General features: G+C 42.0%; 1 protein-coding gene across 3 annotated transcripts in view; it reads left to right on the top strand.

The window, feature by feature from the left end:
* The window catches only part of akap11 (A kinase (PRKA) anchor protein 11), a 28,689-nt gene extending 6,361 nt beyond the window's left edge, over positions 1–22,328 (top strand). Inside the window, exons 3-12 of one of the 3 annotated variants that reach the window (XM_042001228.1) lie at positions 186–296; positions 386–439; positions 1,129–1,260; positions 3,670–3,931; positions 4,094–8,411; positions 9,225–9,365; positions 12,466–12,549; positions 16,477–16,523; positions 18,053–18,252; positions 19,856–22,328. In XM_042001228.1, coding sequence (XP_041857162.1) covers positions 186–296; positions 386–439; positions 1,129–1,260; positions 3,670–3,931; positions 4,094–8,411; positions 9,225–9,365; positions 12,466–12,549; positions 16,477–16,523; positions 18,053–18,252; positions 19,856–20,041 — 5,535 coding nt within the window. In that variant the 3' untranslated portion in view covers positions 20,042–22,328. Of the gene's footprint in view, positions 1–185; positions 297–385; positions 440–1,128; positions 1,261–3,669; positions 3,932–4,093; positions 8,412–9,224; positions 9,366–12,462; positions 12,550–16,476; positions 16,524–18,052; positions 18,253–19,855 lie in introns of all 3 variants that reach the window. The other 2 variants (XM_042001227.1, XM_042001229.1) reach the window with 2 other exon arrangements.
* The last annotated feature ends 1,961 nt before the right edge of the window (positions 22,329–24,289 follow it).

The following is a 24,289-nucleotide window of genomic DNA, read 5'->3' as shown; positions in this document are numbered from 1 at the left end:
ACTTATTCTAAATCAGAAATGGATGAACAAATGTAATATACAGAGGATTTGCAACAGTATTACATATCTGTGGGAAAAGAGCTTTGCAAATGAGACATGAAGCCTTGCTCTACAGTAATTATAATAAACAAATGTGCAGACTCTCAATTTCTCATCAGGACTAACCATGTGCCGCTTTTTTTCAGACTGTGCGTGACGGTGGGGCACAGTCTGCCAAAAGCCTCTTTAGGAATAAAAAGGAACTATGCAGTGTTTGCCTGGAGCTGCCAACCAGAGACAGCACAAGACTGACGGAGGTTTGTGACACAAACAGCAGCACAGTCCCACAAATACAGCTCAGCCACATGCAAAGATGAGATATACTGATGCTGAGCTTCCCTTTCAGGTTCATTTTGTGTGCCTGCCAGGACAGTGTGAAGGAGATGATATCACTCAGCAGGTGTGTTTTCATAATTAACTTGTATACTGACCGGCTAGTGATCCATGTTGAAGGTTTAGAGACAGCAAACTTATTTTTTTTACATTAAGCTCCTCATTTGTCTTAAAATCTTAGGCTAAGTCCACACAGCACTGAAGCCGTTCAGGTGTGAAAACGGTGGCAAAAACAAGGAGAAAGGCCTCAACATCCCCATGAAACATCTGTAGTACATACAAGGCTGTGGGGGACGCTACAGTGATTAAAGAGTAACACTCCAGAGCCAGAACAAGACGCAGCGCATGGGCAGATAATGACGTATCTACTTGGTCCTGCTGTTGATGGTACAGCAGCGCAGCACTGTGTTGTAAAAGCTGTGCATTTTAATGCTAAAGCTGTAGGACTGTCTGTAGAAGCACCACAACACAGTTGGTCATTGACGCCATTATTGTTGTGTTTGTTATTGTTGTGCACTCATGACACTGACGTCATATCCTCTAGTGGTGCAGTTCCGCCGTCCTCACAATACCACAGATGGTAGAGGTCTCAAACCTCTCCAACTTGCTACCTGGTTTCAGACATGATCGGTTTCATGGAGGCTAATCCCTGGGTTCGTTGGGATGAAAGGGTGGATTGCTAAAATACTTTTGCAGTTTTAGTGCAATTCAGCGTCAGTCCCTTAGATGACCCGATGTCTGCTTTTTCTACCCCAGGCTCTGTCCTCTCTGCCCGGGGGGCTGTGCGAGCTTCTCCGGTCTCTCCATGTTCACAGCCTGAAGAATGATGAAGTTCTGATGCTCAAAGACTCCCGTAGGCTGGCAGAGCACAGGGACACTGGACCTCAGGTGGGTGTCAGACCTCCCATTTTGAAGGAATTCACTGAGCCAGCAAAAAAAAAAAAAAGCCTATCTGTGCCAGAAGTTGAAAACCTAACAAGAAAATGGATTCAGAGTCTACACACACCTTCACATTCAGTTTACATTTTTCTAATATAGCTTTGATTTCAAGGAAAATGATAAAATGGTCATTTTCTTCACTAATTAAACACTTTAAAACTTTCAACTTTCATAAATATTCAGACCATTTGTCTTTGACATGTCTACAGTGTGTCCATCTGTGACCATTTAAATTAATATGACATTATTTAGAGCCACACACACTCATGTGTGCATATAAGTTGCTTTTCTGCAAATAACAGTTCACTTCAGGATGAGTCTCTGAGTGTCACAGCTAAAGCTCAGATATGAGTCGGCCCCTCCCCGTCATTTTTAGCTTGATGTTACACCTTGAATTGCAGTTCCCAGAGCGTGGGTGAAATATTCCTTTATGTTATGAAATTCCTCAGTTAGTTGTCATCAGTGCTGTGAAAGGTCACAGTTAGCAAGAGAGCTGGTTCAAAGTTCAGTTCACACAGATTAAAATAAACTGAAAATATTACAGTGTGTGGTGGCAGGAGTTTGCTTACAATACTATTTAGTCTATAGGCTAAGAGATGGAGGCTTTTCCACACTGGTACTTTATTTAGTAAGACTAAACAATCACACAATGCCAGGTATCCGTGGCTGTACATGAGCAGCAGAATAAAGCCCACACAGCGGACACCAGTCTGTGTAGCATTCATTATATAATTCTTAGCTTTTAATAACTATTGTGTAGATCATGCCAGTATGAACAGATCAGATTGGCTTTATTTTTTTTGCTGTAACAAACACTCTGAGTGCTGCTTCAGCTTCACTCCAGAGTGCTGATTTTTTTTGACGTTGATAGACTCTGCCAAAACTGAGAATTTTCACTTAAATATGATAGCAAAAGTGGGAGATGATCGGGCACTGCGTTTCTTTCTATATATTCATAATTTTTTGTCATTTATTCACAGGAAGAAAAGCAATAGAATTAGCTCATCCTGCTCGTCAATTTTCTCAATTCGGCTTTGATGAGTTTTGTGAATTTTTAAGGCCAAGTTAAAAAAAAATCATCAGATGGAATAGGTGAAGTTGTGCTGGAAAAAAAAGGATACCAAACATAAAGATGGTAAACTTTATGGTGTATAAAGGCAAAATAAAAAAAATATTTGACAACCAAAACAGGAGCTGACCCCTTAGGGTCAACCTTGATTGAATGTGGAAGGTAAACAGGATGTCATTCAGTGTTGCTTACTTTCTATTTTTCATTTTAACAACAGTCTAGTTTAATAATAATAAAAAAAACATAAAATATTAAATCTGTTCATTTGAATGTGTTTAAGCACAATGCTGCCTGTTTTTTTTTAAACACTGTTACTCTCCTAATCCAGGCTGTTCACAAACATTTTACCTGGTAAAATAAAGGAATGTGCATGTAATAACTAAAGATAATGCTGAACTATTTATTGAAAGATGTGTTGATCCTGGGATATGCTGTGCAGGAAAAAAAACCCTCACAGCTTATTTGAAGTGTGAATCTAAAACAATCTCCATTAGAGGGACCATGTGGCCCAATTACTTCTCCCTGCATCACAACCCCGGAATGAATCAGGACACCACACGGGTGGAATGAACAAGGGTAGCAATGAGAGGAGAAATCAGGAATACATACTTTTTTTTTTAATAATGGAGAACAGCTGAACTTATGACAACTACATCAGCCCCAAAAACCAGTTTGTTCATGAAAATTTGAGTTTATTTATACTAAAAATGCATATAAACATAGCAAAAGAAAATTTATTTCACTCATTCTCACCAGCAAAAAGTGCATTCCTGCCATTGTTGATTAAGCTGTTTTGTTGGCCTTCTCTGTCCAACAGACATACCAAGTGTTTCTCACACTTTTGAGGAAACACAGGTGGGAAAGACAGATGTTGTTTTTTCAGCCCACGCCTGCAGCCTTGTCCTTCCTGGTGCTGTGTGTCTTATTTGGGTTCACAGAGACCCTGCAGCTCATTCTGTGGGTTTGTCGTCCAGTTCAGACAGCAAGACCTCCCACTGATATGAATTATAATGCATACATTCTGATGAGTTGCAGTCAGAGCACAGACATAACAATCTTCCTCCAGCCCACTTCCTCTATCCTGTAAGATAAAAAATCTCCATGTGAGTTCAGTGTATTTAACTAAACAAAAGATCTTTCTCAACAACAGCTGGTCTGACCGAGCTGCTGCAAAACACAATTGATTTAACAGTTTGGAGACGTGTTGTTTTTCTCCAAATCACCTGCCAGCCAGACCAAACTTTTAATATTTCTCTTCCTTTCTTGTGCTTTTTCTTCTTTTTTTACAGTGTTTGCTAAGGGCTGTGTGTGTGTTCAGGCATAATCCCAGCACGAGTGTTTATCATCAGGGCACTGTAGCGTCTCTGGTGGGCTTGTTGGGATGCTACACGGCTGGGGTTCGCTACGTCCTGGAGCTTCAGGCTCTTCAGAGGGGCATTGAGACCAACCAACCAGAGGAAGATGACACCAACCAGTCGGTGTCATCAATCGAGGATGACTTTGTCACAGCCCTGGAGCATCTGGAGGAGGAAGAAACTTCGGACAATCCCTGTGGGTTTTATTTAAAGCATTTAAAAACCTCTAGGGTGTTACTGACTTATAAGGGAAAAAAACAAGAAGGAAACATGAATTTTAAAACCTGTGTGAATGTTTTCTTCCTTTGATTAACATTTTTTTCTTATCCCTCTGTCTCCTTTCTGTCCATCTCCACAGCTGCAGCTCCCTATTGCCCCTTTAAAAAGCGTGACGTGGCATCACAGACTGTCCCAGCCCACAAGAGAAAAAAGGAGTTGTCAGGCTCCCGTGTTATCACACGTTCATCTTCCAAGAAATGTTCAGCCAAACAGAAGTCAGGCCCAGATGTGTCTGTCACAGTTCAGAGGTCATCATCAGAGGTGGAATCCCAGTGGACATACTGCAGTCCTGGAGCACGTCTGCCCTCCCCATCGACTCGCGTCAGCGAATCCGAAGAATCGGACTGTTCCAGTCCCAGCCCAATCATTTTCCTGGATGAAGTGGGCTATCAGAAGAGCCTGCTGGCCAAGCTAGACATCCCCCAGGTGCCAGGGGGGCCCAAAGAGCGAGTTGAAGACTCAGACTCTGAAGTGAGTGAATTCTTTGATAGTTTTGACCAGTTTGACGACCTGGAGGAGCTGAGCTCAGAGAGCTGCACTCTTACTCTTCCTGTGGACCCCACCAATACTACGTCTGCTGAGGCAAATTCAAGTGGATCATCCCCTAAATATGTTTCCAGGGGCTGCTCAACCAAGGGTATGAATCCACACCGCTTTGACCAGCCCACTCTCCCAGCTAATGTGAAGAAACCTACTCCTCTGAAACCAGGCTCTCCCTTCTCGATACACTCTGAGGTGCCAGACTCCCCTCGGCCAGTGCAGACACCTTCTGAGGAGAACGGCGGACCTCTCTTCAGTCCTGTCAGCTCCTCTGCCTTTAGTCCTCTTGGGGACCCTAGTGGACCACTGGAATACTTCTGGAAGACAGAAGAGGATGGGCAGGACAGCTCGGAGCTACGTAAACCTCAGAACCTCTGCTCCCTGTATAAGACCTACTCAGACTTTGCAAGCAGTCTGTCCAAAGAAATTCTGGGATCTGTATGTGGTTACCAGTCTGCCGTTGACATCAGTGACAATAAGAACCTTAGCTGTGTTTGCCACAAGGAGTTTAAAAACTCTTCGGGCTATCTGATGAAGCTTTCAGACATCCAGGAGACAGTAACTGTGGCCAAGCTGCAGAGGAAGTCCCAGTCTCTAAAGGATGGCATTCAGAGGTTTGCCTCTGACCTGGTGGAGATGAGTCTGGGCAGCGCCCTGCGAGACCTCCAAAAAGGCGTCTCCTCCTGCACCACCACCTTATGTCACCTGGCTGCCAGAATTACCTCCTCAGTTTTTCAGATGGCCTTCCATGAGATCGGCATGCGACGTGCCTATGTGCTGAAAGAACGAGCCATCAACGGATTGGCCGGCTTCCTGGTCGGTGAGGCCATTTCTGGGGCACTGAAGGAGTTCCTGACAGTGAAAAAGCAGATATTCCACAGCACAGTGACACGGTTTGCTGCCGATCTGGCTGAGGAGCTGGTATTTGAAGGCATCATGGAAGTATGCCAGTTCTCTCATCCCTCGACCCCTCTCACACCTAGCGATTGGTCCTTTGGCCACAGGCTAGAAGAGGAGGAAGAAGAGGAGGTGGTCACTTCTTATGCTTCAGACTTATCTGAATCAGTTATCCAGGAAGCTTTCATTCAACTGTCTCAAGCTGATGTCACCTTCAGTAGTCAAGCAGCTATCAGTGTGTCCCTGGACAACATCTGCTATGTCAGCGCAGACAATACTAGCACTAGCACCTGCAGCACCTTCGCTAACCAACAGGTTTTAAGTGCAGCAACCCCGGGCCCATTACGAGAGGATGCTACGTGTACGGTGAAGAATGCTTTGTTCACTGTATCAGGAATGGCCAGCTGTATTCCTGTGCCCCAAGCAGGCCAAGCCCTCTCCCACTTTCAGGATCCAGAGGACGCATGTCAGCAGAACTCCAGGTTGTCAGATAGCCCTAAAAGAGTATCATGCTCTGATACTGCCACCTCTTCACACTCTCACTCCGGCAGTCATGGCACTAATGCCGTCATAACTGGAGGGGAACCATCCCAACAAAAGTCTCCATTTCAAAACTTTTCTGGCAACATGGTGGATATGATTGTAACTGAGGCTTGTGAGCTTATAACTGCTTCAAAGATGAAGAAGAGTTTTGGTGACTGTGCTGATTTCCTTACAAAGACAATCGGAAGCCGAAGGGATTCCACTTCAAAGCAGGACACTCTAGATTCTCCTTTAAAGCTGGGAGCTGGCAGGGAGGATTTCAGATACGAGGGGTGCGTTGGGCAGGGCGTCCCTTTTGAGCAGGCAGCTCCGGTTTCATTCCAGATGGGATCTTTAAAGCAGGGGAGAGTCCACTATGAGATGGATCCCATGGGTAGAGGTGTGGTTGAACCCCATCCTGTAATGATGGATACTCTTGATGTGCCAGGAACAGCTGTGGGTGGACGAAACAGGACATCTGTTCCGTTGGATGACCAGAAATCTGGTGGGACTCCTGGTACTCCTCCCTCCACCCCTCAGCAGCCCACTGAGGTCTCCAAAGAGAAACAAATAAAACAGTTCTCTAAGAAGTTAAAGAGCAAACTGGCCAAGGAGTTTTCCCCTGCAACGCCACCTCCAACACCTCACTACCAGCCTGAGCCCGGCCCTGGGCCAAAAGACAACATTCCCGAGGTGGAAAAGGCAGAGTTTGTGCTCAAACTGATGAGGTCTCTCTCCGAGGAGGCGGAAGGCACTGAGGATGTAGAGGAGGAAGAGCCAGCGGAAGAAGTCAATAACACCCCCAACAGATGTTTAGAGGCCGAGGGTGGCTGTCATGATCTGAACCAGACTTCCTCTCGCAGGATGTCCAACAAGGAAGCACTTCATTACGCTGAGAGGTTGGCGTGTCACATAGTCTCCATGGCAACAGAGATGGATACCTTGGGAGTAGCAGTGGAAAAGGGGGAGATGAGCAAGGGCAGTGAGAGGAGAAGAGACAGTGTGGCTCAGTTCTCGGAGCAGACTCTGAACACGTTGTGGGTGTATGCTGGTGAGGTGGCGGGAGAGGTCATAAATGACGTGAAGAAGATGGTGAGCTCTGGACAGCAGTGTCCGTACCACAGAGCTCTCAGGAGGAGGAGGAGCTTCAATGGATCTGGCTCTGAATGTCTGCATCACCACAATCGACACCAGTCTCATCCCAGTACTGAGCAGAACAGAGACTGGAGGTTAGGGAGGCTGGCTGATCTGTGGTCTGACGACCTGATAGCCTCGGTTTCCAGGTCTTCCACCTCCAATTCAAGCTCCAGCTCCGGTCTGTCCTCTGAGTATCCAAGCTGTGAGAGCGTGACGGATGAATATGCCGGCTACCTCATTAGGGTGCTGAGAAAGGAAGGTGGCAGCAGGGAGTTGGTCCTAGACCAGTATGCAAGCCGTTTAGCTTACCGCTCCATAAAACTAGGCTTGGCTCACGCCAGTCGTAAGATAAAACAAAGATCTTCTAGTGCCTGCCTTCACTCCTCCAAGTCTCTGCCAGATGAATGGAAAGCGTCAGGTGGGACCTCATCGCTCAAACACAGAGCAGAGTCAGCGGGGGTTCAGCCAGGTGAGGATGCTCATTGTTGCTGCAGAGACTCTGAAGCACAGAGCAAGAGAGAGTACATGGATTTGGTCAACTTTGCAGAGTCATTAGCTTACAACATCACCTGTGATGTCACACAAAAGCTCCGTCTCTCATCTGTACGGCTTCCCAAATCACTCACTGACTCCTGTCTTTATAAGAAATCCAAACTTGAAGACATGGCAGATAATCTCATCAGGAATTCCTTCTCCTGCCCTTTGTTGTCCAAGGAAGGTAAGAGCAGACACTACCACAGCACAGGAAGCCTGTATGATGGAGGCTACAGCAGCAGGGTCATGCAGGTCATCGAGCATTATGCCAGGAAGATTGTGGACGACACGCTGAAGATGAGCCTGGCTTCGGTTGGAAATTCATCCTGGGAGCACCTGCGGACACAAGGCCAAGACAGACACTCGCATACCCAGAGGCTGTCTGATGGGCCAGCAGGGGTCCAAGTTTTAGGAGAGAGGACCTGCCGTTACTGCCAGGTCCAGGAGTGTCCATACTGCACCAAACGTAGCCAGCATCATTACCAGCCTGTATTACAGAGGAGGAAAAGGGGGATGGAGGGTCAGGCTGGAGTCGAGCAACTCCCTGGTGTGGAGATTCCCAAGATCCACATCGACCTGGACCACAGGGCAGTTTTTGCAGATGAGATGGTTTCCATGGCAATGGAGACGGCTAAACGCGAGCTTAGTAACACCAGCCTAAACGCTGACAGTGGCATCGGCCATGATGGCACCAGCTATGCTGAGAGCCTGACTGCAGAGATCATGACGTCAGCTCTGTCCAACATCTGTCAGACTGCCAGTATCAGGTACACACACACAGACTTACATATGCAGTGAAGTCCATCAGCGCAGGTCAGGGGTCTGTGACTTTTAATAACAAAAGAGACATTTTTAACACCTGTCCCACTAAATTAACAGTTTAGAGCCGCAAAACCGTTATGACTCAAAAGTAATTTACAGTAAACAAAGCTGTCAACATTTTATTGCTTTTATGTGTCACGTGTAACACGAAGATGATGAACCATCAGAGTTCATATATTTACACAACAACGTCTGCTCAGTATTCGTCTTTATTGCTCGGCTCATCACAGATGAATGAGTCAGCTGGAGCTGAATCAGTTTGCTGAGTCATGATGTTTGTTGTCATTTTAACGGTCCTGTCTGACAGCCTTTGCAACCAGAGGCCTCTCTCTAATTTTGCAGCTTTTTCCCGTTTGTTTTGCAAGTCCAACAATAGATGTTCTATATTTAATGAGTCTATACTCTGACTCTGCATCTCACCATCTCTTCAGTTGCCACAAAACCTGCAGCAGTAATTGAGTTTCAGGACTTAATCCACTTTTTAAAGTGTGTTTGCACTGCTCAGCTTTCCACAGATCTTCTGAAACATTTCATTAATTGATTAATCTCCAGTGGAGATAGTGGAAGTGTCTTTCAGATTGTGTCATATGTTTTGCTGTTTTTTTTAATCATGTACAAAAAGCCGCTCATTTACCGTTTTACTGCACCGAGAATTGCTGTTATGAATTTGTGAGTGTAAGTATTTGCACCATTTTCTGACTGCGTTTATTATATATATTTTTTTCTTTTTTTTTTTTTTTTGGTGATTCCTCTTATAGTGCACCAGGTAGGGTAGCCACAGAGTCCACTGTATCCCAGCAGCTGAGTGTTGGAGATGACAGTCTGGGCAGCTGGTCTAATCTGAGCTTTGAAGATGATCACCCAGATGACAGCAGCAGCTTCCTCCATCTCAGTGACAGGTAGAAACCACTTCACTTTTTCAGTTTTCCTTACAGACATCTAGTACCTGGATCTCTCGAGTGTTCCTGAAGTAAGAAACAGTTAATAATCATTTGCACAAACACTTAATTCCATCAGCTTAAAAAAATATTAGTTTGGATCTAAACAATGTTGTGAAACTTCATTTCCACACTGATTTTAAGTCAGAATGCAGTTTTTATTTTGTTTAATACAAAGTTATATGATGAGAAGTTGAGTTTTAATCTGTTTACTTCAATCTGCCGTTGGTTACAGCAGATAGTCAACAGTGTGACTAGATGCAGCAAAGAGGTCCAAACAAGTATGAAATTTTAGAAGTGGCTTTGGGCTATTTTTATAAGTAGTCCTAGTGTTTTCCCAGAAATTATGCAGTGACATTTTTTATATGACATCTGTTATTACATTCATCTCTCAGGGTTGTGTCTAAACTTGGCTTGTTTTTAGAAAGTGAGGAATCTTTCTATATACAATTCAAATAGTTTCAGGCAAGGATCTGAGTCGTTGACTTGTTGACTGCTAAATTATCAGGAGACAGTGTCCACAGGGACTTAAAACAGGCAGCAGGAATACACACAGTGTTATTCAGCCACAGTTTTTTAGAGAAATTGTACTTGAATTTTATAACTAAGAATATCCTGATAGATTTCAGTCCAAACTTCCTGAATAGGCTGAATTATATAAGGATCAGCAGGTGACCTTAACTTCATATTCTAACTTGAGTGCATCAGTTTTTGCAGTTGAGTTATTGAAAAAGAGAAGAGCACCTCTAGAGGGTGCACTAGAAAGCTCAACGTGCACATAACTTCCACCTTTGCAGGGTGTTAATGTTAGTGTTTTGTCTACATTAAGATCACAGTAGAAAACCAATAGATACAGAATAAGATGAGATTTAAGGCTTGTAAATAAAAAATATTGCAATTATTTAGTCTAATTTACCCCAAAACTGCCACTACTGGTCACCTCCATTTTGCATTGCCCATGCACAATTTTAATCTGTGAGAACATGCACCACTGTTGCTCCAAACAAACACAGAACACATCAGGAAAATATCATAAAATATAAACTTATGATTAAAAGCAAGTATATTTTGAGCCTCAACTGTTATGACTTTAAGCATAATCTTAAAGTTTTCTAATATCTGCAATGGTTCCAACTTCTAACAGTGATGGAAATCTGGATGATGGCTGCAACGGGGGATCTCCTTTACTTTTAACGCAGTTTAACTCCAAAACAAAACAAATGTTTGTCCGCTGTGGCTTCTGGCAAAGAAAGGACTAAAAACAGCACCAAGACAAGCAAAAGTAGCCCACACGTCAGGTTGTTTCTCATATTTTTTATACAGCCAAATACCTTTCTCCCAAAGCTTGCTATCTCTATGGAAGCAAAGCTGACAACATTTGAGGTTCTTTTCCAAGATACCACAGCAACACCATGCTGGGGCGTCTTTTAAATTGGCCAATGGGACTGAGTTCATCTATCATAATATTTTCTAAAGATGTGTCTTTGCGTGCTACCCTCACTTCAGGCACTGTTTCTACAGGAACAAAGTCCATCACGTGTAATTCATTAGACACTTTATTGATGCAAGCATGTCCTCTCAGCAGAGGAAAGAAAAACACCTCTATGAGCTTATTAAGACACAGAGGATGAAGGTTGACTGAATGAATCAGCTTTTGGCCTGTCATCCAGTGAAACCACAGGGAGAAAGCTGAGTCAATGCAGATTAATGGAGGTATTTTTAGATATCAGAAATGTTCATCTCTTCAGACTCATTGAGTTTTTGCATGCCACAGTGTGCAGGTCCCAGCCAGCAGACCAATTATCGACTAATTACAGAAAGAGTGTATGTTGTGGCTCTGTTGCCAGCTGGTTGTCCTGGCAGAACCCACAGGCTTAACACGGTTATGTGAAAACAAGAATGCAATGATCTCACATCTTGGGCTTTTAGCAACAAATTGTCTCCATCAACATTACGGATGGTTCAGTGGGATATACCGTGCAGTGGAAAAAACCTGCATCATTTGGAGAATATCCCTCTGTTTTCAACCTACCTGATAGTTAAAGAGTTTATTGCAAATAGAAATGCTCATTAAGAGTGTTGTGGTATGATGGCATCACAGGAAAACAAGAGGAAACATTTAATTTGATCTTCTCCTAAAAAAATCTAAAAAAGAAAAAAACAAACAAAACTGAATAATCTAGTTGCCTAAGTGTGCACACCCTTAAAATAATATTCATTAAAGCACCTTCTGATGTAATCACAGCATTCATCATCTTGATGTCCTCTTCAGGTCACCCCACAGATTTTCTGTTGGATTTAGGATCTGGGTTCTGGCTGGGCCGTTACAAAACTTCTTTTAATATGGATGCATGCTTGGGGTCATTGTTTTGTTGATTAAATTCGTCTTCAGCTTCAGTTTTCTAGCAGACATCTGAGGATTTTGGGCTAGAAGGGTCTGTTCAGAATACCTTCCACCTCATTTAAATCCCCAGTTCCAGCTGGAAAAAAAAAGCAACCCCAAAGCATGATACTGCCACCGCCATGCATAGCAAACTTTTATGAATAGCGCGTATGTATACACGCACATAGAATCAGGCTGACATTTGATACTGGTATTGGTGCATCTCTAATATCCAATGCTGTGGACATTTCTGACTGAAATCTTTCAGTAGTGAGATATGTTTGAAGGTTAGTAAGTTCTCTGTGGAGCATGCTTTTTCTGTAACAGAGTAAATCCCACAACAACAGCTGAACTTTATTTAGAGTTAAGAGTTGATTTAGTAGATGGGAGATGTGTAACCAAGAAAACTGACTGTTGTGATTACATCAAAAGATGCTTCAACAAAGTATTAGTTTAAGGGTGTCCAGACTTAAACAACAAGCTTATTGTCCTTTTTTTCTTTTTTAAATTTAATCCCTGACAGATTTGTTTGTATTTCAACTGACTTGTACAGGTTAACGGTCACATTAAAGCTGGAGAAAGGTTTGAGAACTGTGATAAACTTGACATTTTAACAGGACTGTGTAAACCTTTTCTACCCATTCTAGTGGTGCATTACCTGCCTTCTCTCCTCAGCAGCAATGGGAACAGCAGTAGCTGGAGCAGTCTGGGCCTGGAGGGGGAGGTGTGTGAGGAGCGCATGTCGTTCTCCCCCTCTGACAGGTTGGTCAGCGACTGGTTGGCACAGCTAACCTTTTTAACTACCTTGGGGTTCACCTAGAATGGGACAAAGAATGAGCTAAGTTCACTGTGAAAGGAAGTGTTTGACACAAAACTAGCACAGAAATAAAGAATTGCTTCATCATGTGAGAATAACTCAGCAGTTGTACAAAGACATCTAGATATATTCTTTGTCTCATGCTGGGAACCTCCAGCCTCTTGCATGACCACACTGTAGTTCCAAATATAAACAGACATGATAAATGCTTGTTAATGCTAATGCCTTCATGCAATGTGCTGCTTATGTTTGTCATCGTCCAATTAAATAGAGGTATGCATGCAGGTTTAGCTTTGCACCTGTGAACAGATGTTTCCAGAAGAACTTCTGTTTTCCTTTACAAATACAGGTCTTTTTCACTACCATGCAAATCCTTTTCTACACATTCACACAGGTATTGATCCATGTCACTGATGGGAACATGTCACCCAGCTACATGTGTGTTCAGGGCAGCAAGAATGGACAGAGTTCACATTTCTTTTCAGAAACACACAGTTATCATCTTGCATGAAGTCTCCAAACTGACAGCAATCACTCGTAGATAAAAAAGATGAGCAAATAATCCATTTTAACTTGTCTGTAAATCCCCTGAGTCCTGCAGCATAGGTCTAATGTCCACAGTCCAGTCAAATGTACTTAATTTGCATAATTATTTCAGAAAGTCACTATTATCAGAAACCATGGATGGCCTCAGCCTGGAGGCTTCCTGGACCGAGCTCCTGTTCTGTGCTCATTCCAGCTTTTAGAGAAATAACAGGGGAAAAGGATTGAATCATCTAGTTTTAGCGGGTGTATCAACATTTAAAAAAACGTTCTGAATATTAAAACTTTGATTACCCTACCCTTAGATTCAACATGAATTAAGGTCTGTTGGAAGATAAAATATATCTACAGACAATGTTACCCCCTGAAGACGGACAAAATCTAGTCAGACTCAACTTTTACATTTGATTATGCTTAGAAAATACCGAAAGCTGGTACCAAAGTCTAACCAAATGAACTTACTGGACATACTGGAATATTTCCCAGCTCCATGACGGCATTCAGTCAAACTTAAGGAAATACAGGTGAAACTCCAAAAATTTGAATATTGTGCAAAACTTAATTTATTTCAGTAATTTAACTTAAAAAGGTAAACTCATATAAAGACTCATTATATGCAAAGTGAAATATTTCAAGCATCTATTTATTTTGATTATTATGGCTTACAGGTTATGAAAAATCCAAAAATCGAAATATCAGAAAATTAGAAAAGTGTGAAAAGTTTAATGTTGTAGCCTCTAGGTGCCACACTCTAACCAGCCAATTAATCCAAAACACCAGCAAAGGAGTCCTGAGCATTTAAATGGTCTCTCAGTCTATTTCAGTAGAATTCTTAATCATGGGGAAAGTTGCTGACCCGATAGTTGTGCAGAAAACCATCAGTGACTCCCTCCACAAGGAGGGAAAGCCTCAAAAGGTGATTGCAAAAGAAGCTGGATGCTCTCAAAGTGCTGCGTCAAGGCACATCAATAAAAAGTTGAGTGGAAGAAAAAGGCGCACAACCAGCAGGGATGACCGTGGCCTGGAGAGGATCGTCAGGAAAAGGCCATTCAGAAATGTGGGGGAGCTTCACAAGGCTGGAGTTAGAGCTTCCAGAGCCACCACACACAGTCCTGGACTTGGACTTCACATGTCCTGTTCCTCTTGTCAAGCTGCGCCTGAACAAAACACGTCAGAAGCGTCTTACCTGAGATAAAGAAAAAATTAACTGGTCTGTTGAGCAGTGGTCCAAAGTGCTCTTTTCTGATGAGGCACATTTTGCATCTCATGTGGAAATCCAGGTCCCAGAGTCTGGAGGAAGAATGGAGAAGCAACAATCCAAGACACTAAAAGAGTAGCATGAATTTTTCTCAGTCTGTGTTGACGTGAGAGCCATGTCATCTGCTGGTGTTGGTCCACTGGGCTTTATTAAGTCCTGAGTCAATGCAGCATCTACCAGGATTACTGGGCTTGATTGGCCAGCAGACTCTCTTGACCTAAACTCCGTAGAAAATCTATGGGGCATTATCAAGAGAAAGAGGAGACACATGAGACCGAGCAGTGCAGAAGAGCTGAAGGCCGCTATTGAAGCATCCTGGTCTTCCATTCCACCCCAGCAGGACCACAGGTTGACAACATTCATGCCACGCCCCATTGAGGCAGTAATTCATGCAAAAGGGGCTCAAACCCAATCCTGAGTTCGTATGCAGGACTAAACTCTTCAGATGGTCAACAGTTTTGGATTCAATTTTTTTTTCTTCAAAGTTTAAAACTCATTTACATGTAATTTTCAAAAAGTGTATATCTCAAGAAAGTTTGAGAACACTAACTCAGCTTTACTGAAACTAGTTACCTAAATGACAGCACGAATACGTTTACATACTTTTTCACCACCGCCATCAGCTGTTTATTAAAAACACCCGTTCAGCCTCGCATCAGGGGAAATGCGGAAGCCACAACTTTCTGCTTAATTCTTTTCTGTGTTAACAATGCCCACCTCAAATGTCCGACCAATCACAATACTTCTCGGAGCCCCATGAAAAGAAAGTTCTGCTTGGATGATGTGTCGAGAACAAGCAGCAAGCTGTCCCCAATCATGTCTGCGAAAGAAAAATGACGTCATTTTGTTCTCAAGCCATCAAGAACAAGAAAAAAGTTCTGGCTTCTCGCGGAGTATGTAACAGCCTTTAGTTATGTTTTAGCTATCAAAAACACTTTGCAATATGGTTAGAGAAGCTGACTTGGGTCTGGAAGGCCCAGGTTCAAGTCCCCGGACTGGTGATGAAGGCCAACCACTGTGGGCCCCTTAACCAGTCCTCAAGGACTGGTGCCCTGCAGGTATTGGATGTTTACCTACTACAACACACCTGATTCAAATAACATGGATCTCCACCAGCTTGTTGTCAAGTTCTGCACAAGTCTGTTAACAACCCAGTCATTTGAATCAGGTGTGATGCTGCAGGGACACATCCAGTGCAGCAGGATAACAGCCTGAGGACCGGACATGGCAGCACACTGCTCCTTCTCTAACTACTGCTGGGTCAAAAGCAGGAGACTCAGTGTTTCTTTGTTATATACTGTAAACTAAAAAATTCTCCTTCTTCTAAAATAACACTGACTTTCTAACATGGGTTAAACTGGTTAGAGCTCCAGAAAGTTAATTTAATTACACTTTAATTGAAAAAACAGTTTATCTGGTTTGTTCTCTGCAGGCCCTTCCATTAAAACCCATACGGGATAGATGAAACCTGGTGTGTGTATCATAAGTGTTTGCTGTTTCTTAGTACTTCTGCTGTCCTGACTGCGTCCTGACCCTGCATGGTAAATGTGGGAGGTCACCTAACCCTTTTTTTTTCTCTGAAAAAAACACGATATCTTGATAGCAAAAAGGAGCAGAGTCTGAGTGTCTGTAGCTGCAGGGTGTGTCAACAAGACTGTGATTAACAATCTTCTGAGTGGAGAAATGACTGTTTACCTGTTGGCACATCACACAGCAAATATTTGCAAAATTGACAGAAAGGATATGAAGTAGATTTTCAGAAGAAAAAAATTTACTTTCACACTGATCGAGATGTTTTCTTCATCACTGCTTCTTAACTGACGAAAGACATTAAAGCAGAAAAGTAAATGAACTAAAATCTAGAAAAAACACTGACTGGAAATCAGCAGCATGCTTTCATTAGCGGCTTTTTACTGGGATTGCTTCGATTGCAGTGTTTGTGATATCCTGCTTTGCTTATGTGAGTGGCTGCTGGCTCATGCATGCCAAGCTGTCATTTAGATGTCTTTGCATGGAGCCTCATCATCTCTGCTCTTTCTCACTAACCTGTGTGACATGTTTCATCCAACAGTGACAATACAGAGGACAAGGAAGCCGAAGTGAAGGAGGAGTCCAGTGGTAAGTGAGGATGTTCAGTGACCCATCTTCTTCCTAAGACCTAAGCTCTTCATTATTTCTGTACATTGCCAGGAAAACTGGAAGTAAGTACAGTGATTTATTATAAAATGTGAAAACATAAGTGGAGTCAAAAGCAGAGTTTGTCCAACTCTGAGGTTGAAAGTAAATATTGGAGCAGCTTTATTCTTCATTACAGTCTGAACCCTCTCAGACCAGCTTTCTTGTCATTTCTTCAAGTTGTCTAGAGGAATCGTTCTCCAGGCTCCTTGAAGGACTTTCCAAAGCTCCTCTTAGATATTTCTGCCTTTTGTTCTGTTCTCTGTTCTGATGATCCCACACTGCTTCAATAACATTGAGGTCCGGGTTCTGGGGAGGATCCATCCTCCATCAGACCTGTTGCCTCTGGTTTTCAGTCCAGTTCTTGTGTCATGTGACACACCTCAGTCTTTTCTCCCTGTTTCCCTTCCTTAAGAATGGCTTCTTGGTAGCCACGTTTCCATGGAGACAATTTTGGACAAGTCTTCGGCCAACAGTGGATACATCACCTGAAGATGCATCTCTCAGCTCCTGGTTCAGGTCTTTGCTGGATTTGTTCCTAATTCTTCAGGACATCACATTTAGATCCTGTTCATCCACTGTAGAAAGTTTTTTGTTTCTGACGTGTATTCTTTTGTCTTCTACTTGTCCACCTTCTGCACACCATGCTGAGATATGTTTCCAGCTAACAGCTCTTTGGGAATCACCTTGTAGCCGCTTAAATCCTTTTTTCTGTCTGTCCGCCTGTCTTATGTTTGCTGTTTTTCAGATGCAACTAAAGAAATTGGAACAAATTATGCATTTTGTGATAGTCTGCCAAAAAATTGCCTAAAGATCTAATTAAAAACTGTTGTTTTCTAAGTGGTCTCTTGGTGTCAACACACCACTAGTACATCCCCTGAGTTGGGAGCCTTTTTTTAATGCTTGAATGATTTGTAGGTCAGAGCTGAGTGGCTGAAAATAGAATAATACAAGGGCTGGAAAAGCTGAAAATGTCTAAAGAGAAAGTCTGGAGAAATGTTGCTAAAGATCACTTCAAAAGTTTCCAAACAACTCTGTCTGCTTGGAAAAGAAATGTAAAGAAACGAGGGCTGGGTCAAGACTTTCTTGGTACTGTCATCTGTGGCAATGCTAGAATAAGTCAAAGAAAAAAAAATCCAAATCAAACAGATAAACACATGGAAATGGATTAAAGAGGGCCCCCTCTTCTAATTAGAGATCTTGTTCTTTCCGCTGTGAGTCTTGAACCGTTGGCTTTTGTCTGTGTTGTTGCAGGGGATTTTACCACCCCCATATTCAGCCACACCAATACATTAAATGTGTGTCAACCCCAGTGAGAGGTGGGGGACGACAAAATGGGCCTGTGGAACAATGGGAACCCAGAAAAACACTGTCACGCATTATCCCTCAGTGGATCTGTCTGTGCTGTGTGAGTAACAGTTGTCAGTAGCTATCAGGCTGAGGGTGATTAATAATACCGCTCTGTGCTACAGGGACACTCTGCATGGACAGGACTCAGGTGCAGGCTCCCAGGACCCTTCTGCTCATTGTGAATTTGGTCGTCAGAGAGTTTGGTCGCGGCCCTCAACACGTGACCCTCGACCCCCAGCTCAGCAGCATGTTGCAGTGGGTGGCAGCCTCCATGGCCGACATCCCTCAGATCCAGCTGAGTCCTGACAGAGAGCTGCAGCAGGTGAATATGAATGTATTCTTTACCTTTATTTTTATTGTTTTATTGTTCAGCACGACTACTCGCTGCAATGAAAGAAATCATTCTTTCTGTGATGTTGGTTTTAAGGTTATATCCCTGGTTTCCCCAGTTAACTCTTTAATGGAGACCACCCATTTTATTCCTCATGTTGGATTTAGCAATTGTTGTTGTAATACCAGGATTTACCACTAGGGGGAAGCTGCTGTATAAAGAGTTGGAGTTACAGGCATGTACTATGAGCTCCTGCTAGCCAAGTAAGAAACCTGTCTGAATCTGAAGATGTCTTCTGAAAGGCTTAAAATAATGAAGTGTGTCAGTAATTACCAGCAGATTTTCTCATCTGATAGTTCCAGCTACTTTTAGCCATTTTCACATGGTATCAGCTGAACTCTGTATTTATGGCCATCACTACAGACATTACAATGGAAAGAGACTATGTTGGCAGTAGCTGCACTCTAACATCACTGCAGCAGAAAGATTGGTGGTGATAATACACACACACACACACACACAGAGTTGGTGAGAAGCTGAGCTTAGAAACCTGGATCAGGTCGTATTCTGGTTGTGGAATAACTTGACGTGCCTCTGATAGAATCCAGGATGCTGTGGTATGTAAACACCTACTCCAAGTTTCTAAACATTATCTGCTGGTAAAGACCAGAGTAGCTGCATACAGGAGAATAAAAACATGAGTACGTCGCTGACCGCGTGCACATGAAATAAATGAGCACGTTTCTCCTGTTCCATGTAAACACCACATCCAGAATAGGACCAAATATTGGACGAGACCCTAAACTGGGACAAAACTGTGAACGTAAACACACATAACGCTTAGTTTATTAGTTCAGTTTTCACATCATGGTTCAGTTACAGCTAAATATGTACACATTACTCAAAACTGTTTACCTTAACTAGTTAATCTTAAATGGATTTATCTGTTATATATATGTGGTGTTTGTCATTTTATATTTTTTAAAAACTTTTCTTTTTTTTTTAAGTTGCTCCTAAGTTGCTTGAACACTCACGTAGGGCCCATGTAATCTTTAAAAAGAGATAACTACATATAAAGCTATTGGTTCTGTCACAATTGAGGGAAGTAAATCTATAAATAAATGAATAAACAGAACTGCTTCCTTCATAAGGGTAAAGCTGACTGGATTCCCAATTCAGAAAACACCTTTGTATGTACAAAGTGAAAACTGTGAAAACTATTAACCATCAACCAGAAGCTCTTCCAATAGATCCTTAAAATGAGTGACAATAATTATTCTAAATGATATAATAACACATGTATAATTAAACCATTCATTTATTTTATTTATTTCTTCTTTATATTCACTTTTATTTATATATTTTATTCTTGCTTTAGTTTATTTATATATAAATTCAGACATTAATGTGTTATAATAAAATATAAATAGTAATAGTTACAAAAAATAATATAGGATAAATGCTTGTACATAATTAAATCATTAATATTTATTATAGATAAAACAATAAAACTGTTTATAATTTCCTATCAGGCATTAATGAAGGATTTTTGTTTGTTTTCCTTTTAATTTAATTTTAAATTGTGCCATTTCAGCTGCCAGCGGTGGTGCAGAGGCTCCGAGACAAGAGGTGGAGGGTGGGAGATCTGCTTCATACGCTGCTGCGCTACTGTGAAGAGAACCAGACCCACAGTCACCCCCAGGCCAGGGAGGAGGCGTTGCAGGCGGGCAGAGAACCTCACCGCATCCCCCTCTTCCAGTGGCTGCTGGATCACGCTTAGGGCTTCTTTCTTCTTCTTCCCTCCTCAGTTTCAGGCCGACCTTTGCAAACTCCACAGCCTCCAGAGGGCGTCACACAGATCAGCTTCTCCATCGTACTGCCATGGATGTGGGCGTTCTGCATTGCATGCTGTGGCCAAGAAATGCTTCTGTTGTGTTTTAAAACTTTTTTACTACCTTTTGTTTTGTTGTAGCAGATTTATGAATTATCTGGCTGCTTATATCACATAAAAATTTAGCTCGGCATTTCCTGCACCCACCTCCAGCTGTTAGGAGACAGAGAGAGACCCAACCCATGTGTTTCCAGACAGACAAATGAAGTGAGAGGAAGAGAATGTGTTTTTTTTTTTTTTAAATCAGGGAATCCCCACAGCTGCTGGCTGGATGATGTCATCACATCCACAGCTCACCTCTGTGGTGGTGTTTCCACATGTTAAGAGACCATGTTTGCACATACACATCACACCACACCCTCGTACTATCACAACTAATTTAAGAAAACACAGTTCTCTTGCTTGTGTCAAACCAGCAATGATAAGTTTACTTCAGTAAAAATTTTCATATTGTATGGATTTGCTGCCGTACATATAGAAAGAGAAGATGCTGTTCCAGATAGAAAAACTCATGTCTGCACTACGCTGTCATTAATGAGCCATAATTCTGGCTGCAGAATGATAAAAAAAGCACCTGATGAAGTTGCCTCTTGAAAGTTTTACTGTTTTATCTGCTTCCTTAGCAACAATCTCCTTGGTTGTCAAACTTAGTAAGATATTTAGAGTGGAGGATGTTTACCGCGGTGGGGATATATGGAGAAGAAGAAGTATATTTTTTTTAAGGTAGATTTAATCAAACGTGAAATGCTGCTTGTTGTCGTATTGGTTTAAAGTTGCCAAATGTAACTCCGGTGTGATTTTCTGCTCTGTTTGGAGGAGGTAACATACATTTCGGGGAAGATTCGGTGACGCAGACAGCGGACGATAATTAAAGACACCGGTGTTGTCAGCACCTTCAGAAAGAAAACCACAAACTCGCAGCATCTGCATAGCTTAAGCCAGGACTCACACACTCTTGTCACCCACGCTCCCCAGTCACCTTGTGGAATCAGGGAGTCTGAACACCACAACTAACATGCTGATTACTCACCAACACGCACAGCACTACCAGCATCACGCTGAGATGCACTTTTTGTCTGATAGGGGCCAAAGGGAAGGCCGGAGCGTTTCTGAACTTGGCCTCCTCTGTGATTTAACTACAATCCCTCCCCAAAGAACGCAAATATGGATACGTTTGTGTTTATTTATGGTCGTGGTTTTTCTTTCTCAGCGGGGGACCGAAAGATGATGAGATGCTGCGAGGTCTCGAGTTAAAACACTGTAATATGCCACGGCCTCATGTATCATTGGTGACTTCATGGTTGTTGGTGTTCGCCTGCATGGCTCAGTCAGACTTGTTTATGCGCCGGCTTGCGTTAACGGAGCTGCAGTGAAGAGTCTGAGTGCACACTGCTTCGGTATGATTCAGGCCTCTGCAGATGCCTTGTTTGTTCCTGCTTAATTACTAGGCTGCCAAATGGTTATTTAATCTTAAAGGTGTTTGTTCAGTATGATTTGTTTACACAGACATTTACATATATATATATATAAAGATATATTTAAAAAAATCCTAAGTAATTCCCATGTTATAATCAGAAATAGTGTCAGAGATGAAGAAACAGTGAAGTATTAAGCTAAAAAGTGTGAGTATATTGGTTTATATTACAGGAATGTATTTAGAGTCATGGGCACACAAGGTCGCATCACAATGTACAAATTGAAGTTTTCTCCTGGTGTTTTTAGTCATTCGAGTAAGACTTTCCCAGGCTTTATCCAGCACCCGCTCCTTCTCGTGTTTCATTTCTTTCTCTACATTCCTCTGCATCCCAGATGACCTCTAGCACTATATTGTTGTTTTGTGAAAGCTGAATGTGTTACAAAGCTGCCCGGACTCCATTCAGAGGCAGATCCACTGTAAATCTGTTTTGCTATTGTTGTTCCTTGTGTTGCTTTCTGCTTCTTTCCAACCGCAGGAAGGAAAATTAAAAAAAGAAAAGTACCTCACCTCCTTTCACGTGTATCTTCCTGCTTCCATGTAAAGTCCTGCCAAATGAAGATATTTATTAAATTATGTTAAATTATATAACAGTGGCTTATTCTCCTTTAGTGGCATTGCTGAGTAGTTTCCACATTCTAAGCTTGAGCTCTAACTTTGTTTATGTTAAAGCTTGATGTGACAATAAAGCTTTTTATGTGCTCTGTTTTGTGTTTTTGAAATAATTGAACCAAGATGTTGAATTTTTAGTTTTGTCTAATTAGAGGCAAACTCCATAAGTCTTTTGATCACTATTTTTAATGTACTTAAATTAAATTTATTATAAATTTTGAGAGCTATTTTGGGTTATTTTCAGTTTAATTTTCTTATGTGAATTATTTAAATAAAGAGCAAATTTACAAGATAATGAATTAAAATATGAGACTACTAACAGCAAAATTAAAACACCTTGTACCTTCAAAGATATTTGTTGCTTATATGTGCATTTTTAAAATATTATTCTCATTAATATCCCCATAGAGTCACATGCTTGTGATCTAATCTCTATGCATACATCATTTAAATTGGATGATACCCAGAACTTGGTTGGACACCTTTTTTTCCTTAATAACTTCTTAAATTCTTGGTGGCATAGATTCAACATTCATAATGAAGCAGAAGATCTTGGATCTTTTTTGGCCGTAAAGCATTAAGTGCTTTTTAAACTAACAGTAAACAAACAGGAAGCCAGTGTGAGCCAAAGGTTCCCATTATTATAGTAAACCGCTGCTTCTCACTCATGCTACACTCTCATGGACTCAGTCTATGTCAACTTTATTTATAAAGCACATTTAAAAAAGCCACCGATGCCCAAAGTGAGGCACATAGGCACACAGTGCATTCACAAATAATAAAAATACTGACTATAAAATGCACAAATTTTATTTTTTACATCTTACATTGGTGTCAGTTCTGACAATTCAGGTGCTTCCATCATCCAACTTGTTAACACTGCTCACTCATTACTGCAATTCTGGATGTCGTCCTCAGTTTATTTCTGGACTTTATTTGGGGTTTTCTGTGTTTGTGCGTCCATGACACTGAAAAACCGGGTTCGTGTTGACTCGCAATGTTCCGTGGTTTGTCTTTGTGCTGGTAGTTTAAAGCCTTTGCGCTTACTAAAATATATAAATAATGTCAGTATTTTATAAAACTCTTGTCCTACTAATTATTATCGTTCCTATACATGGTCGACATGTAGCTACATTGCGTAGATGAAGGAGACAGCCTGCTTCTGCAGACCAGTGGCATGCTTACATATATAAATCAGTGTCTTATTCACTATACTTATCACAGAGGTTGATCCTTCGTGAACCCACAGCTCTGTTATACAGTGTAAAGACCTGAGGACTGGAGTTATATGATCAACTTGTAGCCTCAGTTTCCTGTTCTTAGCTGACAGGAGGCACCAGGTGTGGTCTTCTGCTGCTGTAGTCCATCTGCTTCAAGGCTGGACGTGTTGTGTGTTCAGAGATGATGTTCTGCAGATCTTGGTTGGAACCAGTGCTTACTGGACTTCCTGTTGTCTTTCTACCATCTCCAACCAGTCTGCCCATTCTCCTCTGACCTCTGACATCAACAAGACATTCTGGTCCAGACAACTGCTGCTCACTGGATATTTTCTCTTTTTCAGACCATTCTCTGGAAACCTGAGAGATGGTTGTGGGTAAAAATCCCAGTAAATACTCAGACCAACAACCATGTCACGTTCAGAGTCACTTAAATCCTCTTTCTTCCTCATTTCTGATGCTCAGTTTGAACGTCAGCAAGACGTCTTCATCATGTCTACATGACTAAATGTGTTGCTGCCATGTGATTGGCTGATGAGATATTTCTGTTAACAAGCAACTGAACAGGTGTAGCCCATCTAAAGTGGGTGGGGAATTTATAACCTATAACACATATGAAATACAAATTCATAAATAAGACCGCCTGAACTTTCTACTGTTCTCTAAATGAACCTCAACATGAAAGCCTAATGCTTCATTAATAATGGCATGTCAGGACAATGATAAAAATTTCTATTGCACTAATAGAGTAATCATTAACTGAAATGCAAGCTCAACCACATGAAAACCAGACCTACTGTCAGCATGGACCTCCGGGTTTTATTTCTCTTCAGT

The sequence above is a fragment of the Melanotaenia boesemani genome, chromosome 12 (assembly GCF_017639745.1).
Source record: "Melanotaenia boesemani isolate fMelBoe1 chromosome 12, fMelBoe1.pri, whole genome shotgun sequence".
NCBI classification, from domain to species: domain Eukaryota; kingdom Metazoa; phylum Chordata; class Actinopteri; order Atheriniformes; family Melanotaeniidae; genus Melanotaenia; species Melanotaenia boesemani.
Note: the sequence above shows the minus strand (reverse complement) of the source record. Positions and strands in the feature narration are given on the sequence as shown.